Source organism: Tetrahymena thermophila (genome assembly GCF_000189635.1).
Source record: "Tetrahymena thermophila SB210 genomic scaffold scf_8254607, whole genome shotgun sequence".
NCBI lineage: Eukaryota > Ciliophora > Oligohymenophorea > Hymenostomatida > Tetrahymenidae > Tetrahymena > Tetrahymena thermophila.
This window is the reverse complement of record NW_002476377.1, coordinates 110,313-128,911: the sequence shown is the minus strand read 5'-3', so window position 1 is coordinate 128,911 and position 18,599 is coordinate 110,313. Positions and strand designations below refer to the sequence as shown.

The 18,599-nt window shown below is 23.3% G+C and overlaps 5 protein-coding genes across 5 annotated transcripts; 4 read left to right on the top strand and 1 right to left on the bottom strand. All coding sequences in view use genetic code 6, as the record gives it.

Annotated features, from left to right (window-relative positions):
* Positions 1 to 370: 370 nt before the first annotated feature.
* TTHERM_000439359 (hypothetical protein) lies at positions 371 to 3,596 on the top strand (the record flags this gene model as incomplete). Its single annotated transcript, XM_012798041.1, has 4 exons — positions 371 to 632; positions 699 to 1,060; positions 1,186 to 1,476; positions 1,617 to 3,596. The coding sequence occupies 4 exons, from the start codon at positions 371 to 373 to the stop codon at positions 3,594 to 3,596; spliced, it is 2,895 nt and encodes a 964-aa protein (XP_012653495.1).
* A 982-nt stretch (positions 3,597 to 4,578) lies between these two features.
* On the top strand, positions 4,579 to 5,924 carry TTHERM_00440370 (DnaJ domain protein; the record flags this gene model as incomplete). Its single annotated transcript, XM_001017835.3, has 3 exons — positions 4,579 to 5,547; positions 5,715 to 5,825; positions 5,883 to 5,924. 3 exons carry the CDS (start codon positions 4,579 to 4,581, stop codon positions 5,922 to 5,924), a joined length of 1,122 nt encoding a protein of 373 aa, XP_001017835.1.
* Positions 5,925 to 8,895: 2,971 nt separating this feature from the next.
* On the bottom strand, positions 8,896 to 10,572 carry TTHERM_00440430 (Serine/Threonine kinase domain protein; the record flags this gene model as incomplete). The annotated part of the gene is made up of 7 exons (XM_001017838.3): positions 8,896 to 9,119; positions 9,180 to 9,261; positions 9,318 to 9,485; positions 9,548 to 9,870; positions 10,004 to 10,215; positions 10,290 to 10,422; positions 10,503 to 10,572. The coding sequence occupies 7 exons, from the start codon at positions 10,570 to 10,572 to the stop codon at positions 8,896 to 8,898; spliced, it is 1,212 nt and encodes a 403-aa protein (XP_001017838.3).
* Positions 10,573 to 13,566: 2,994 nt separating this feature from the next.
* On the top strand, positions 13,567 to 14,100 carry TTHERM_000440429 (transmembrane protein, putative; the record flags this gene model as incomplete). Its single annotated transcript, XM_012798040.1, has 1 exon — positions 13,567 to 14,100. The coding sequence occupies one exon, from the start codon at positions 13,567 to 13,569 to the stop codon at positions 14,098 to 14,100; it is 534 nt and encodes a 177-aa protein (XP_012653494.1).
* A 1,251-nt stretch (positions 14,101 to 15,351) lies between these two features.
* TTHERM_00440460 (ribosome biogenesis GTPase Lsg1, putative) lies at positions 15,352 to 18,366 on the top strand (the record flags this gene model as incomplete). The annotated part of the gene is made up of 2 exons (XM_001017841.3): positions 15,352 to 15,947; positions 17,010 to 18,366. 2 exons carry the CDS (start codon positions 15,352 to 15,354, stop codon positions 18,364 to 18,366), a joined length of 1,953 nt encoding a protein of 650 aa, XP_001017841.1.
* Positions 18,367 to 18,599: the final 233 nt, after the last annotated feature.

Sequence of the window (18,599 nt, the reverse complement as noted above, 5' to 3'; positions counted from 1 at the left end):
AATTTATGAAGAAAATTAATTTGCATTTTGCATTAGATTGTTTTAACTTAATTATAAATCAAATACAAAATAAATTGTTAGATAAAAAGGGAGCTAAATAATTTTTTCATCTTAACTGACTGCATAAAGAATTTATTTTTATAAAAGTACATACAAAAACCAAAATATTAGATCTATCTTCAAAATAAGATCACCCATAAACTATAAAAAAATTAGGTAATAAGAAGATTCACCAAATTAAAAGATAGATTTGACTGAACTTTAAAAAACATTTTTGAACTATTGTTGGATACAAGCACAATCACATTAAAAGACAGAAAAAATATTTATAAAAATAGACTAAAGAATCAAATAAAGCTCTGTTTATTGAATGGGAAACACGGAAAGCTAAAATAAGGGTGAAGAGTATTTTAAATAATTCTAAAATAAATACAACTACGAAGTAAGAAACTTATTTGAGTACTCAGATGTGTTTTTTTAGAATGTTACTCTCTATCATGAAAGGGAAGGAACAAAAGTTATAGCATAGATTAAAAAAGAAAACGAAATAGATCATTTTAATCCAGTTCAGGAAAAGTATTTATAAGAGAGAATAAAAGATGAGAAAACAGTTAATCTACTTAGAATCTGCGGTAATTTAATAACTATTTTAGCATTAAAAACTTTCTCTAAATTAATACTACATTATCATATAAAAGGATATTACAGCAATCTTTAATAAGATAATATATGTGGCAACTCTTATTTTCGTAATTACTTTGTAGAACATCCTGCGGGAACACTTTCTGATGAAATTAATTTAAGAAAGCACATGGAACCTCCAAGACCTTACTCAGAATTAGAGCTTTGGGGTTTCATATATAGTGTCACATCTGGCTTACAAGCCTTAAGGGAAATTGATAAGGTATGCAAAAATATCTCCTCATCTACTATTTTTATCAGCCAAGAAGGGTATTACTAAATATGCGAGCAGGGTATTGTAAAAGAAAACTCTATATTTGATGAAATCACCTTTAAATAATTCAGGAAAGACATGTATCTCAGTCCTGGTTAAATGGATGTAAAAAAAAACGATTTTTAATAAATTTTATGTAGAATTCAAAAGAATTTATTCAAACAAATATATTTCAAATAATTTTTATTTATCTTTAAAAATTTTTATTAATTTATTTTCATTTTGAAAAGGCTATTAGGGAATAGGCTTTACATGATGAAACAAATCCTTACCTCAGCGATATTTTTGCTTTGGGTATTCTCATTACTGAAATGGCTTATCTAGAGGAGCAGGGCGATATATACAAATACTATGGACCAGAAATAGGCATAGACTTCGAAAAGCTGATAGAAAGAATTCAATATTTGCAAACAAAGTACAAAAATAAAAAGTTAATTCGTATACTCATCAATATGACAGCAGAAGAATAAAAGAAAAGAATATCTTTAGATGAGCTTCACGAAGAAGTAGAGAGAAATTTCGTATGAATGAATTAATTTATTTTATTTTTAATTTCACTCAAATTGCTAAAATGTTTTTTAATAATGATTAATTCTTTCTATTTAAAATAAAATTAGTAAGTTAATAATAATTTAATAATTTTTATTTTTAATAATTAAAGGGGAGAATTTTATAGGATTAAACTTCTACTGATATATAAGATTGTCCTGTTCATAAAACTGGATTTATTGAATATATATTAAAGCGTAGCGATTACAAGCACTTATACCACAAAAGTAATCGCAGTTAAGATGTTGAAAGCCCCTAATAGCCTCGTATGAATAAAAAAAGGCTTACTAGATTAAATTACGATGAAGTTTAAGGTATAGATGGAATAAAAGAAAATAGGCCATCTAATCACTAATCCATGAGTCACTTCAGAGATGAGGATGATAATTAAACTCCAGATAGCACATAAAATAATATTAAAAATGATGAGATTTCTTCTTTGGATTCAAATAAGATAGGTGGTCCAGTAGGATAACAAGGGAAGAAGGCAAGAAACATTCTTTAAAGAGTTATGCCAGGATTATCTATTTCATTATCTGAATTCATTAAAAGCAGTAACTTGAAAAAAGAGAAGCTGATGTAAAAATAAAAGGAACTTGAATAATTAGCATAGAAAAGCAAAGAATAAGAAGAAGAAATGAAAAACATATAACAAGAAATCATTAAAATTGACCAGCAGATTGAGAATGAAAAGGCAACAAAAGAAGCATAAAATAATAAATAAGTTCACTTTAATCCTATTGAAGAAGAGATGTCTTCTCCTCAGTCTATGGGTCGCTCCAAGCAAATCAATGTTAACTCAAAACAAACTCAAGATGAAATCTAAGAAGATGTTAAAAAAAGCAAGTAAAATTAGAGTAATATACCATAATAATTCGTTCCAAATAGCAATTTGGTTTATTCTTAAAATACAGAGCATCTATAACCTTTACCTTTGAATCACTACGGGTTTAGTCTACCTCCTTTGTCTAATAGAGGTTTAAGACAATAAAATTCTTATTCAGCATCTCCATCAAATCGCTCCAACCACTTCTAATTTAGTTAATATGATCCTATTTTTGGAGTTTAAAGAAATTAGTCTCTGAACAAACCTCAATACCTCTCTCCAAAATTCTTAGCTTATAGTTAATCTTAATTCGATAACTCTTCACTTTATTCCCCATATGGTTAGGTAAGCTAGTATTAAAATTATGCCCCACCAGTACTTTAACTACCTCAGCAACCATAATACTTTTAAGCTATTAAACAACAAAATTAAAATTAGCAATAACTTTCATTTTCTCAATAATAACAATAAATTTAAATATAACAAGCATAATAACAACTACAGTAATAATAATAATTGTAATTATAACAGTAATAGTAATAGTAATTGTAACTTTAGTAGCAGTAATAAATATAGTTGGAGTAGTAATTACAATAGTAGAAACAATATTTTGCAACCCAACCTGATGCAGTTATATAAACACCAATATTGCAAAACTAGCAATTTATTAATTAAAACAACAGTGAATAGGGGTCTAATAACCACTATTAACAGAATCCTTAATATGGAGAGTTGTTTATGCCAAATCAAAATGCAAACTATTAAAGAAGTAGCCCACCTAATGGCCGTAGATATAATTTAGATAGATACGAGCAAAGGTTAAGCAAAAACAATGTTTGCACAAATAAATTCAATAAATTGAAGGAGTTATTTAATGGAGAAACACCAAAAAATCAAATCACACAAAATTAGCAAAAATAAGAAAAGATAGAAGAATCAAAAAAGAACTTTAAAAATAAAGTAGTTAAAAAATAAAGTATTTAGTAGATAATACTTTCTAAATCTAATTAAAAGCTTACTTTAAATAAAGTTAGGGATGTAAGTCCATTCAGAAAAGACTTACCAGTAGACAGTTAATAAAATTAATTATAGGAAAATACAAAAATCTTGAATGGAAGGTTCTTTACTCAAAATAATAACAATAATAAAACAAATTAAAATAATTTATAGAAGCATTTTGAATAAGAAAATCCAGATTTCACAAACTTTGAATTAATTTCTAACAGATATAAGTTTTCGAAGAACACTTAAGAGAAAATATATTGATTGAAATTAGTTTAAATATATTTTTATATTTATAAAAAATTGCATTTTACTTTATTTTATTAAAATAAACAAAACATATTATCAAATATTGTTTAATTGATATTTCTTCTTTTTCATTTTAATTTTAAGATTTATTTTCAAGTTTTATTCATTTTTTCAATTTAAAAATGCCAAAAAAGTTTATATTTAAATTAAGCTGTAAAATTTTAGTCAGAAAAAACCTAGACTTTTTTCAAATTTTATCATCTCAAAATTGTTTTTAAAGAAATATTCTTATAAAGAATAAATAAATAAATATATTTTGAAATAAGTTTGTTTAGTTTTTTTATTTATAAAAAATCTACATTTTTCTTTATTTTATTAAAATAAACAAATAAATTGCTAATATTTTTAGTTATTATTTTGTTCAATTTATAGTAATTAAAATGCAAAAGATAAAAAGATAAAATAAATTTTTTATATTTTTAGAATAAAAAATACAAATTTTACACTCTAAGTTTTTTTGAGTGATTTTATTTTAGATAATTATTTCTTGTTAAGTATTTAGATTATTGACAATCCACTTATTTAAATGTATTAGATACAATATAATAATTGAATTTATTATATTATTTGATTTTGTGCATAAAAATTTACTTCTTTATTAGAGTGTGTTAGTCTTTTGTTGATTTCGATGTTCATAAAACTAGCATAAAAATAAATATTTTTTTAAAAGAGATAAATTTCTGGAAAAATAAAAGAACTATTTTTATACATAATATTTAGGAGTATTAAGTCGATTAATTAATGACTTATGTTTTTTATAATTTTAAATTTTAAGTAATTGATGTAAATTGATTTATTGTAAAAAAATTAGGATAATTGTTAATATTGCTAGATATATTTAGGTTTTTGATTAATAAAAAATAATAAATAAGAAGCTAATCATTGAAATTGCATATATATTTTTTTATAATTTTTGTTAAGTAAAAACATTTCATGCATGATTGGACTTTAAATAGTGTTTAAAAAAGTTCCAAGAGGCTTTAGTCTAGCTAATTTTGGCTCAAGTCGATTGGGCAAGTCTTTCTTTTCTAGAGTTGAAACTTCAAAAGATTATTACAAAATATTAGGGGTTAGCTAGAATGCAAAGTCAGCAGATATCAAATCAGCATTTTTTAAGCTTGCAAAAAAATACCATCCAGATAAAAATCCTACTGCAGGAGACAAATTTAGAGAAATCAACGAAGCATATTAAGTATTAAGTGATGAAAGTCAAAGAAGTGAGTATGATTAATTGAGATCTTCATCTTCTTCAAACAGTGGTTTTGGGTTTTCTTCTTAGGCAAATAATTATTCATAGAGAAAACCAAACTCATAGAATACTACATACACAGAAACTGAGGATTTTTTCAACAAATATGCCTAATAAAGTCGTAATGAAAGATAAAATTAAAATTAGAACTTTTATTATTACTGGGAGTCTCAAAATCCTAGACAATAAAATGCTTAAAATCAATATTAACAGTACTACTAATAGACGAATTAATATCACTAGCAACGTGAATAAGAAAGAAGATAAGAAGAGGCTAGAATGAATGAAGCTATGAAAGATTTCGTTTAAAATATGTATGCTGGAAAGAATTAAAGATATAATGAATTTGTTAACTCTTATGGTAGAGGAAGAGCATACCATCCGAATTAGTAATAATAATAATAATAACAATAATAGTATGGGTATGATCCTCACGATTACTACTAATATAATCAAAGGTAATAGCAAGCTTAATAAAATTAGTAAAGGTAGCAATACTCAAATCAGGCTAATTATTCAAACACCAACAGATACTAAGATGCAAACGATGCTTTTGATTAAAGGGCATAGAGGTTTTATGAAGAGTAAATGAAAGAAAGATATAGGGAAGAATTAAGAAGACAAAAAGAATACGAAGAATGGTAAAAAAAGAAAGATGTAAATTAATTAATTAATTAAATTTTCTACCAAAAAAATTTCTTGTTGATAGAAGAATTTCTGAATAAATTTTGGAGATTTCTCTAATTTTCGAATTTACAAAACATAATTACAATTTTGTATTAGGATAATTAACAAATTAATTAAATTATTTATATATTTTATAGGAGATGTTCATGAAAGAAGTAGATGACAAAGTTCAAGAATTTAAAAAGAACGTATAAGATGTTGGTAAAAAAGTAGAAGACGTTGCTAATAAAGCTGAACATATTGTCAAAGTAAATTAAAAAATATTTTTTAAAAACAACTATTGATTTGTAAATGTCAAATATTAGGATATTGGTGGTAAAGTTTGGGATTTCTTTAAGAAGAAATGATTACTTGTATAAATATAATAACTGACCAATCAACAAAAGCAATAATATATTTTCAGCATTTGAAAATAATAATTATGAATTAAAATAAAAAACCAATCAATACAAATATTTTCAATTAAAAAAATATTTAAGTCTATCTTAACTAATTATTGTAGTATTCTTTAATGTTATTCATTAATATTAACAATAATATTAATTAAATTTATTATTTATTAAATTTCTTCCGCATCTATTTTTTATATTTTGTTACCTCTACCTCTTCTTTTAATTTTGTAAATTAAAATAAATTTATTATAGATTTATTGAATAATTTAATAATAATGTAAATTATCTTCAAAAATTAATATATTTATATTGTATCTTTTAATATATGAATAACTTTTAAATTTATTTACTTATTGATATTTCTTAATATTTTGGCATTTTTTCATTTGATAATAATGTTCATAATTGCTTTCATAAATTAATATATTTATATTGGGTCTTTTAATATCTGATAAATTAATTAATTTAATTTTGATATTTTGATTTTTCTTATTTACTTTCAAAAATTGATTTTAATTTAAACTAATAAAAATAATTTGACTAAAAATTGCTAAATAATTTCTAATAACTTACAAAATTAATTTCATTTTTTAAATATGAAATATATTTTTTTCATTTCACAAACAAAATTATTTTAATTTTATTTTAAATAAATTATTTTAAATTGAATTGATCCAAAATAATTAAATTTAATTTAAAAAAATTGATTTTAAAGTATAAGATGATAATTATTAGTTCGTTGATATTTATTTTTTTACTCAAAAAATAATGATTTTTAAAAAGTATAAATGTTTAACTTGATTTGTTTCACAATTCTGGCATAAATTGAAAATCTTGTTAGTATTTAATATAATTGGAAGCTCAGGTAGCTCAGTTGGTTAGAGCGTTGGTCTTATGAGCCAACGGTCGTGGGTTCGACCCCCACCTTGAGCATTTCTTTTTTATTCTTTTTTAAAACATAAAATTATAAAAATTTTAAAAGGAATCTCATCTTAGCATATTTAATTGGATAAAATTATTTTAGATTATTTAGAAATCAGATTAAAAAATTAAAAATTCATGAAAAAAAAATAAAATTAAATAATTCATGAAATTTCTTTAGTTTTTGTTTTTGATAGAAATCTAAGTGAAATTTTTTCTAAGTCTTTTATTTGATTCTTCAATTACTCAATATAAACTTGTCTATTTTTGAAGTTAATAAAATTGTGCAGCTCAGGTAGCTCAGTTGGTTAGAGCGTTGGTCTTATGAGCCAACGGTCGTGGGTTCGACCCCCACCTTGAGCATTTTTTATTTTTACACAATTTATTTAATTATAAAAATAAATGAAGATTATTTCTAAGATAAAAAAGAATTAAATTTAATTTTTATCGCCAAAAATATTTTATATATTAATATTTTTCAATAACCTTTTTTAAGTAGAGATTAACACTGAAAGACATTGAAATATAAAGAGAGCCATTTTATATTCTCATAATTTTTGACATTTATTTCGTGCAGCTCAGGTAGCTCAGTTGGTTAGAGCGTTGGTCTTATGAGCCAACGGTCGTGGGTTCGACCCCCACCTTGAGCATTTTTTATTTCTCAAATTTATATTTTAAAGCATCACAATGAAGAAAGTAAAACAAATACCTTTTATTTTGTAATTTAATACTAATAAAAATATGAATAAAACTTACTTAAGGAATGAATACATACTTTGATTATTCCAAGCAAAAATTATACAAATCTTTCAAAATTAACAACTAAAATTATAAAAAATATTTGAATGTATTTTATATTTAGAAACTTTCTCTTCTCTTTTTAATTAATTCAATTAGATATATAGATTATGGCTAAAGAATTTTATACATAAATAAGTGCATATAAAAGGAAATGCAAATTCAAAATATAACCTAAAAAATATTAAAATTAGCAACGAAATGCTCAGTATAAACTAAAACTATTAACTTAGTTAGATGTAATATATATTTATTTGTATTTTTTCAAATCTTTTTGTTTATTTTATTTATTTAGTTGATTTCCTAATTAATTTTAAGTATTTTTTTAAATAGTTTGTTTATATCATTGTTTTAAGTATTTTATGTTTGGTTAATTTATATATTAAAGTTAGTTTATATGAATATTTTTATATTTTTTGTTTATTTTTTTTAATTTTTTATATGATTTTTTTAATTTTTTTAATATTATTTTAAATAAATTTATTTTTAGGCTAGAAAAAAAGTATTGCAGATTATATTAGACTAGTTTTTTTTTTAATTTCGACAATAATAGATAGAGAATCGAAGATTTAGGAAAACTCCAGAAGGATCTTGGCATTGATAATCAATCGGTTTGTAGAGATATTTTTTGGTAATGGCGTTTTTTAATAGGGTGGGTTTGGGTTAGATTAATTGTTAGGCTGAGTAGATAATTAACAAGTTGGATTCTCACTTGAATAGCAGCAAAGCCATTTCCTATTCAAAAGCTGAAATCAAGTGGCCATAGGATCAAGATACAATTGTTTATGGGATAGAATCGCATGTTAATTATCTATTAATCTCAGGTAACAAAATAATCACTGGTATTAAAAACTTATCTCTTTACAAAACCTTTTTCATACATTTGAGCCTTCCTTCTAAATTGCCTCGTCATCAAGCTACTCTTTTCCTTCGATCACTTTTCTGACGTGCCCATCTCTTTCTTTTTATGGGCCTACGGCTTCCTCTCCTAAACTTCTAATTAAATTAATACGAAAACTTTGTTTAATTAATTAATTATGAATAAAATTTGAATTTTCAAAACAATTAAAAAATCAGTTAGAAAAAATTAAATAATTTCATAAGATTTTTGGAATAAACAAGAAAAACAAACGAAATATTTGAATCTAATTAAAAAAAAATAAATAAATCAATCAATGCATTCACAATAAACTTAATAATTTTAATATCATTTTTTAATAATTTTCTCATGTTCAATTCTGCTTTTATAGTAAAAATCGTTTGGGTCATCAGAAGAATAATAGAATCTTTCAAATTTTTCTTAAAATTAAATTGTGTTAATTATATCTTAATTCTGTTGGCTCAGCAAATCAGAAACATTCTAATTGGTTGTCTTTTAAGCTAGCGCAGAATTTTACTTTTTTAAACTATACTTTTTAATGAATCTGTCCTCTTTTAATTAATGAAATTATAAAATTAATTTATTTTTTTTTAATTTAATTAACAAATTACAAATTTTCTACCAAGGAAAGTTTTTCAACCACCCATGCTTCTTAATATCTTCAATTCCATAGAAACCAGTTCTATTTTCAGGCTATTTAAATTAAAAAATATAATTCAGAAATATTTTTTTAATTCGAATTTAAATACTTTTTTTAAAATTAATTTGTTGACAAGATCTGCACTTGTTGGATCTAGTTCTTCACGTAACTCTGCTTTCAAAATTTATGTTTTTTGCTACAAAATAAATTTAATTAATTCTTATCTCTCCTCTTCTTTTTTCAAAGTAGCACCATTCAAGTTGTTGTAAAATGCTCTCTATTTATTTTAATAAAAAATTTTAATTTAGATACAAAATCCCTTTTGGAAAATAAATTTACTTCTCCTGTTATAATTTCATATAAAATCATTCCCAAAGAATAAAAATCTGCTTCATAGCTAGGTTTTTGTTTCAAAAGGACTTCTGGAGCGAGGTAAGGCGTTATTAAATCATCGTTAATTATATCATCATCTTCTTGACTTTAAATAAAATCATATTATCTATTATTGTTTCTTTGATTTTCAATAATTGCATGCTAAAACCCAGAGATACACGGATAGCCCTCGTCATCAAACAAAATGTTTTCAGGCCTCAGTCCAAGGACTACAATATTATTTTTATGCAAATACTCTAAGCCAAGAAGCAAGTAAGAAAAAATGAATTCTATTTAATAAATTATTTGAAATTAATAAATAATTTGATTTGTTTGTTTGTTAAAAATCAAAAATTGAATGTGAAAATTAAATAAGTAATTAAATTTATAATACTATCAATCTTATTATAAAAAAATTAATACACGCATGGGCTTCCTCGATTTGCACCCTATTGACTTTCATATTTTTTAGTAGCTGTGTTAGATTAGGACCATTTTTATAGTCATGGATAAGGTAGAGATAATTAAGATCTTAAAAAGCATAGTGCAAATTTACAACATATTTCGTATTCATCAATAGAGAGCATATAGATAATTCTCTATGAACTCTTTCTATTTCTCTTTAGTCATAAATTCTATTTGAAATATGGAAACATATAATTTATATCAAATTGATAAAAATTATTTGTTTAAAAAATATATTTTTTACTCAAATTTACTAAGCTATTTCATGAAATATTGCTATTGATCTTTCAGACTCTCAACCTAAAACAATTTTGAATTTCCAGTTTAATTTGATATTTATCTGATTATTTTAAAATCGGCTCTACTAACATGTCTTCCTTTAATTTTAAGAATTAACAATATAAATCTAAGCTTTTGTGTCCAATTCTAAAAAATAATTATGCGATTTTATATTTACTTTTATTCTCTTCTCCAAAAACCTCCAAAAAATCATCAACTTCAACCTATTTAGATGTTCTTATCCCCATGCTTATCTTTGTTATTTTCGTTTAATCAATCCTTTTTAAATTTTCTTGTAAATGAAATAGCTTTCTATTCAAAGTAATTCAACTAAATTTTAGGTAAAAAATCACTTGCTATTTCTTTAGAAGTTGTATTTTTAGTTTTACATAATAAAAATTAAATTAATTTTTTAAAATAGAAAAATAAAATAAAAAACAATTTAACAAAGTTATTAAATTTTTCAAATTATTTTCCATATAATTAGAAAATATTTTACTTAAAAAAATATAAAATAAAAACAGAATTAAAGCATAAAGTAAGCAGATGCTTTCTTTTTTTTCGAATAATTTTATGTTTTTTTCAATTATTTTGTTTTAATTTTTTAATTCATCTTTTCTGTCTTAATTTTCTTATGTCTTATTTTAATTATTTTTTTGTATTTTTTTCTTTTTAGTTTTTCATATTTCATTCTTTCTTTTTAAATTTTTCAAAATTTTATTCTTTCTTTCTTTTTTCTTTTTAAAATTAATTGAGAGCTTATGTTGGGAGATTTTAAAAATAATGTGAGTCTTCTCTTCAGTCGTGTCTTTTACCTAAGGGAATAAGAGATTCTAATATAATTTTATTAAAGCAATCTTTGTATAAAGAGAAAAAAGATGCTAATTTGTTTGATTGTTTTTGATATTACAAATGATTCTTATTTTTTGAATCAAATGAACATTAATAATGGAGAGTGCTCTGACTGACTTTTGAGTAGTTTAAAAATTTAGGTTAGATCGTTCCTGGAACATATATGAGGATTAAATAAATATGTATATGGTTTTGGTTTTTTTATTGAATCCTCGTTCTTGGAAATAAGGGGTTTTAAAAACTTATATTTTTTCAAAAGTCATTAAGTTCTCACATTATTAACTTCTTTAAGTATTTATCCTTTTATCTTATTTATTTTTTTTTAATTAATTATATTGCATCAAGCTCTTTCTAAAAAAATAAAAAAATAAAAAATTTTCTTGAAAGTAAAAAAGGAGGAGAGGAAATTTAAATTTCTTGTTATTTAATTGAACTAATTATAAAGATAAAATAAAGAAGAGTATTTTATTTTTTTGATATATAAGAAAATTAATAGTGGGGAGTTTTTAGCTTAATAAAATATAAGAACTTGTGAACATATTCAAAAACTTAATAAAGGGGAAAAATTAATTTGAAAAAAAGAAAAGAGGGAAAAAGAAAAAAGATATAATAATTTAATTTTTATTTTTTTCAAAAAAACAAAAGTAAATATAAAAAAACAATAAAATGCTAATATTTATCATTTAAGATTGAAATTTTTAAAAATATCTTTGATAGCTATTCCCATATCCAATATCCCTAAGTTTTTAAACCAATAGAGCTATCAAGCAGGAGAATATTTTCAACGTGCATGATTTTAAATCAATAAATAAATGAAAAAAGCTCTCCAAAAATCAATCTAGATAAATATTAGATATCCTTATTGTATTCAAAATGTAAATTTTGTGGAAAAATCAAAAAAAGTGCTTAAATCTTGAGAGTTGAATGAACTCCTTATCTAAAAATATTATATACTAGAATCTCCTATTCCACTAGGTACCCTTATCTCTTGCAGATACCTGAAGAAGACCTAAGAACATTTTTTTTTATTGCAAGCTCAGATTCATTAAAGAAAGATTAAAAAGAAAAAAGATAAAAAAGATATTTAAAAAGATTTTTAAAAAGAAAGAAAGAAAGAAAGATATAAATTTAAATAAAAAGACAAGAAAAATAAATAAATAAATATTAAGAGATAAAAAGCATAAAAATAAAGATATTAATAACAAATACAAATAAATAGAAATAAAACTAAATATATAAATAATAAATAAAAACAACTACATATTCTAGAGTATTTTTTAAGCATTTTATAAACCATATCTGTTATTTAAAATTTATATGAATGTAATTGTTTTATTTTACGAATAAATAATTTTAGATTAAATTAGAATAATTTATTTTTGACTAATTCGAATACAAGAATTTAATAAATAAAAAAATTGCAAATATTTTATACATTTATACTTTTAGTTATATAATATCATAAAATACAATTTATTTTCAGCTGTATAAACTTATCTTAAAATTAGGAGTATCTAAATTACATTCTTAATTATTGCATATTTTGTATAGATGTATGAGTATATCAGAACGATATAGCTAAGATAATTCTTTCTATATTACTCTTTATTACACTAAATTTTATTTATGAACCAAATTACTTTGGCCTATCAATTAAATCACTGATTAGCCATACTTGTAAAAAGGGGATTGGCGACTCAGATTTGATTGGAATGTAGAAAAAGTAAATAGTTTAAGAGAACGCATTTCTTTTAATTATTTTAAATTCTTGTAAAATTCTTCTTCAATCAATACGCTTGTGCATCTCCAACCCTAAATTCTTAGACTCAATTTTTATAGTTTTTAACATATTGACAAATGTTTGAAAATATCTTTGAAAATGATCAATTCTTAATTTTAACATTAATAATTTACCAATGAGAGATAAAATGTCTTTAGTGTAGATTAAGTTGCTTCTAAAAGCTTTTGAAAACTAGAAGTTAAAATTTTTATTTAAGTTTAGTTTTAGTTATCAACTTCTTAATTAGAGGAATGGTCAAGTTAAAATATTTAAAATTGACTTTTTTCATGAGGTAAGTATTCACCCAAAATTTTCCCTAAAACCTGAAAGCAGCTCACATCTAACTCCCATCCAGTAATATTTAGGACAAATTTTCTCAGAAATTTAGTATTTTATAGAAATTCAAATGTATTTAAAAACACTGCTAACATCTATTAATAATTATATATATTGCAGTGATTGAAGTTAAGGATATATTATTCTAATTGAAGGCACTTGTACAAACTTTGATTAATAGCTATAAGCTCTCTTAGCACAAAAGTAGAGTCATTTGATAATCCTTAAAAATCTAAGCAGAAAGATTTAAGATCTGGTGACTTAGAAATAATTTATGAGAAGACCTCTAGCAATTCTTTATAGCTGTCATAATTTTTTTGTAACCCAGTTGTAGTTTTTTCCCACTCATGATGTGCTTTTTGATTATCCTATGCATAGTTTTTGCTTACATAATATCCTCCAAAAGAAAATTTTAATACAGTTAAATTCTCCATCTACTTCATAGCCTGTGAAAGATTTTTTAAAGTCTTTTAGGGAAGATATCTATTTTAATACCTAAAATTCAAAACTATGCCTCTCCACTCTTTAGAGTGAAGTTCAATATATGTAAATAATTATTCAAACGTTTCCGAAGATTTGTTGTTGCTTAAATCAAATTCAACTATTCTCTATCTTGTCAAAGGATAAATCATTTCTAAAAAGGTTAAATCAAACTAGAAAATGGTAATAGTATTTAAACTATCATTTAAATTATATTTTGTTTCCTCCATTTTTTTATTTTTAATGCAAAATATTCTTCTTTATTTAAGTAAAAAGATTTAAATGCTTCTTTATTAACTAATTTATGTAGTAATGCGATTTAAGATGAGAAAAAATATGTTTTATCTTTGTTTGTCTATTTTTAATAAAAAAAGCTTTGTCTATTATAAATTTAAATATTTTTAATGTAATTTAATCAATATATTTTATGCTAACTTAAACATATTTGATTTTTAATAAATTTAATTTAATATTTAATAAAATTATAAAGAGACTTTAATTCTATTTAAATAAATTTAATTTTTATTAATTAAAGTATTCAAGTTAAAAATATATTATTTAATTTAAAAAAAGTAATTATAAAATAAATTTATTTGTTTTTTATTGCCTATTTATAATTAATTACTATTTTTATTTATTTTAAACTTAGATTTACTTATTTTTTTATGAAATTTTATCATTTTAAATTATCTTGAGAAATTATTTTCATGGTAGTGAATATTTAATTATCATTTTAATAATTATTTATTCTGATTAAAAAAATTCTAATAACTTAAGCATATTTATTTTTAAGAAAAGAAAAAATTAATTTTTTACTAATTCAAAAATAAGATTAAAAAATTTTACTTTTATGTATTCAATTTAAAAAAGTACTAATTGAAAAATATTACAATAAAATCTTATAGATTGGTTCATTTCCTAACAGTAACTCAACTTAGTCAATTCGAGTATTATAATTTAGATAGTTCAAATATTTAAACAAATTTAATAGTAAAGTTAAAAATAATTATGAATTTTTTATGTGAATTTTAAAATTGCTAAATAAAGATTAATAATAATTAAAATATTTAATCAATTAATCAATTCAAATAAATAATAATTTTTTTCTACTTAGATACTCAATTTAATTAAGTAGAGCCAACAAACATTGAACAGTCATGTTATAATGAATTATAATAATATTAGCTGGTAATAAGTGGAATCGAAAATATCTATTAATTTATTTCTTACATCATATAAACAAATTAATAATTTAGTGAGAAAATTTATAATAAATTAAAATTTTGTATTTTTTTTTTTCCATATTATAATTCTTGTAATACTTATTGAAAGAATTAATATATAGATAAGGATAGTATTGTGGATGCAAAGTTAGTAGAGATTGAATTAATAGCAATTAGTTAGAAGGTTATTAAAAAAAATTTAGCATAGAATTTTTGTATGGAGTTATAAGCCAAATAATTGAAAAAATAAACAGACTAAAGATCAAAAGTGACAAAAACAAAACAAAAGTTAAAAGAAAGAAGATAGGTAGAAAAAATTAGATATATAGATATAAAGGATAGTTAAGAAAGTAGAAATGCCGAGAGTTCATAAAGCAAAAGGTACTTTAGGTCGTAACCTAATGAAAGCAATTGAGCACAAAAACCACTCTTTTTAGCCTAAGACTGTAGATGTTCCTCGTTTTGTTCATGCTCAAAACAATCAAGCCTAGTTAGAAAAAGGAAAGGACTTAAAATCCTGTATTGACTAAGATAATTTGGATGATTTCCTTTAGGTTGTTTAATTACAAAATAAAAACTTTGAAGCCTTGCGTGGTATGAAGCTAAAAACTGACATGAATGATAGAGAAGTTGTTATTGATGCTATCAAAGATTAAGAAGCTATTAATGATGGTGCCTTTAACATTGAAAATAACTAATATATTCAAAATTTACGTATTCCAAGAAAGCCTAAGTGGACAAAAGAAATGACTAAAGATTAATTAAATGCTTTAGAAAATTAATCTTTTGTAGAATGGAGAAAAGCTTTGGCTAAAATTGAAGAAGCTCATTATACAATTTAGATTACCCCTTATGAAAAGAACATTGAAGTTTGGAAATAGCTTTGGCGTGTTATTGAAAGATCAGACATCATTGTATAAATTGTGGATGGCCGTGATCCTCTCTTTTTTAGGTATAAATTTGTTTTCTATGCACAAATTTTTGAAAATAAATATTTTATGGAACCCAAAAAAAACAATAAATAAATTGATAATAACTTTAATCTCTTAATTCTGTCTGATATTTGATAAAATTAATTTACTCAATGGTGGGCTTTAGTTAAATTTAGAGACATATTTATTATCTTTTTAAAATTTCTATTTTAGATTTTGATAAGAAAAGCCAATAATTAATTAGATTAAAAAATATTATCCACAATGTATTTGAGAAGATAAATAGGACAAACACGTTTTTTATCCTTAAGTACATTGGTATATCATCAGAGACATATTTATCCATTTATTTATCAGCTTTGAGATAAAATATTTTTAAGCTAAAAAATGATATAAAATAGAATAGAATAGTTAATTAATTAATTAATCAATTAATTATGTTTGCTTGCTTTTCTAACAAAAGTATTTTAAGCAAATTATACTTATTGTTCTATTTCAAAAAAAAATGATAATAAATGAAATAGTAAATAAAATAAAATATATTTTGATACTCTTTCAATCTATTCTGCCATTTAAGTTATAGACATTAACTTATCATAATTATTTTCACATCATATAGTAGAACCAAAAAATAGAAGGTAGAAATACTTTCATTCAGAATAGAAAGATAAATAAAAGATAGAAATTATATCATCTCAATTTCTTGATAAATTAATATACCATTAATCCTCACTAATTAAGGTTTCCCCTCCCAGATTTTATAATTGGTTGAGGGTCTTAAACTCCAAAAAATCTTAAAAGATGCCTTAATATAAATAAACCATAATTAATAAGGATTGATGGTATATAATGAACAAATTATGTTATTGATAAATTCTTTAGAAGCATTAAATTTCTAATAAAAAAATTGATACATTCATTGCTGGCATGATTTAATTTTATCTATAATAAATTGCTAATTTTCAAATCAATTATAATATTTTAATAGACAATTTTAAACCTAATAGAACATTTATTTTCAATCATTACTTTTTTTCTCTTACTTTTTCATATTTCAAATCTATTTGAATATAAATAAATAGATGTCCTGATGTCGAAGTTTACTCTAAAGAAGTCAATGCTGATAAGCTAAATTTCTTGCTTGTTAACAAGTCAGATTTGATATCAGATGATATTAGAAAGGAATGGTCTACCTACTTAAATGAATAGAATGTCTAGCACATGTTCTTTAGCGCTAAGATGGAATAAGAAAAGATTGATGCAAATCATGCTCAAGAAGTCAAAAATAATATTTTCTTGACTAAGGATTTAGGCTTAAACGATGATGAAGAAGAAGAAAAGAAAAATCAAGATAACGAAAAAACTAAATAATACTTGAATACTCCAAATATCTGCAACAGAGAAACACTGCTTCGCACATTGAAAGAATTAGTTTAATCAGTAAAGCAAAAGAAGAACCAAATCAAGCAAAAGAAAGAATAAGAATCTGTAGGCAATGAGCATCTTGAAGATCAACTAATTTTAGATTAGTTAGATGAAGCTGAAAATATGAAATTTAACAAATAAAAAATGGCTATATAAATTGGTATGGTCGGATATCCTAATGTTGGTAAATCTTCAGTTATTAACACATTGTGTAACAAAAAACTTGTCGGAGTTGGCTCTCTTCCTGGTAAAACAAAGAATTTCCAAACTCACTTCTTAGAATAAGATTTGATATTGTGCGATTGCCCTGGTCTCGTTTTCCCCAATGCAGCTTCTACTCGTGCTGAAATGGTTTGCAACGGTGTCATGCCTATTGATAAACTTAAAGACTATCTCAGTCCTGTTGATTTACTCTGCTCTCGTATTCCTAAAATAGTTCTTGAAAAGTTATATAAAATAAAAATTGATGTTGAAGTTCCTGATGGTTCTTACTTCCTTTCTAAATATGCAATTGCTAAGGGTTACTACACTGGCAGTGGTGTTCCTGATATGGCTAAGTCATCTAAACTTATATTAAAGGAACTTGTTTCTGGAAAGCTTCTTTACTGTAAATTGCCTCCTACCTGTGAAGAAAACTGCGGTATCTGGCAAAGTAACTAAATTGACATATAAGTAGGAAATATTTTAGGAGATGTCAATGAGTAGGAATAAGAAGAAAAAGCTGAAAATATGGAAGCATTAATGGTCAACTAAGAAGAAAAAAAACTTGATTAAATGCTTTTGAAATAAGAAGCTTAGAAAATAGGTGATAAAATCTAGTTTGATGAAGATGACATAGTCTTCTTATTAGCAGGCAAAAAAGTAAATGGAATTAAGCTAAATAAGTAGTAAAAAAGAGATATCAAGCACGCATATTAAAGAGGTGAAGCTATTGATATGAAAAAATACCTAGACCAAGACCAAATATTAGAATATGGAATCAAAAATAAAGGTATGATCCCTCCTTCATCCTGAAAAAAATGAGTAAAAAAAACAATCAGATAAAGTTATATAAATGAATCAATGAATTCTTTAATTTAACTTATTCTAAAAATAAATAAAGCGAATGATTAAAGAAAGCTTTAAACAAAAATAAAACAAACAAACAAATAAAATAATAAAAAATGAAATAAGTAAGTAAGTAAGTAAGTAAATAAATAAATAATTTGCAATTGAATTATGAAGAGAGATAAATTATTTATTTATTT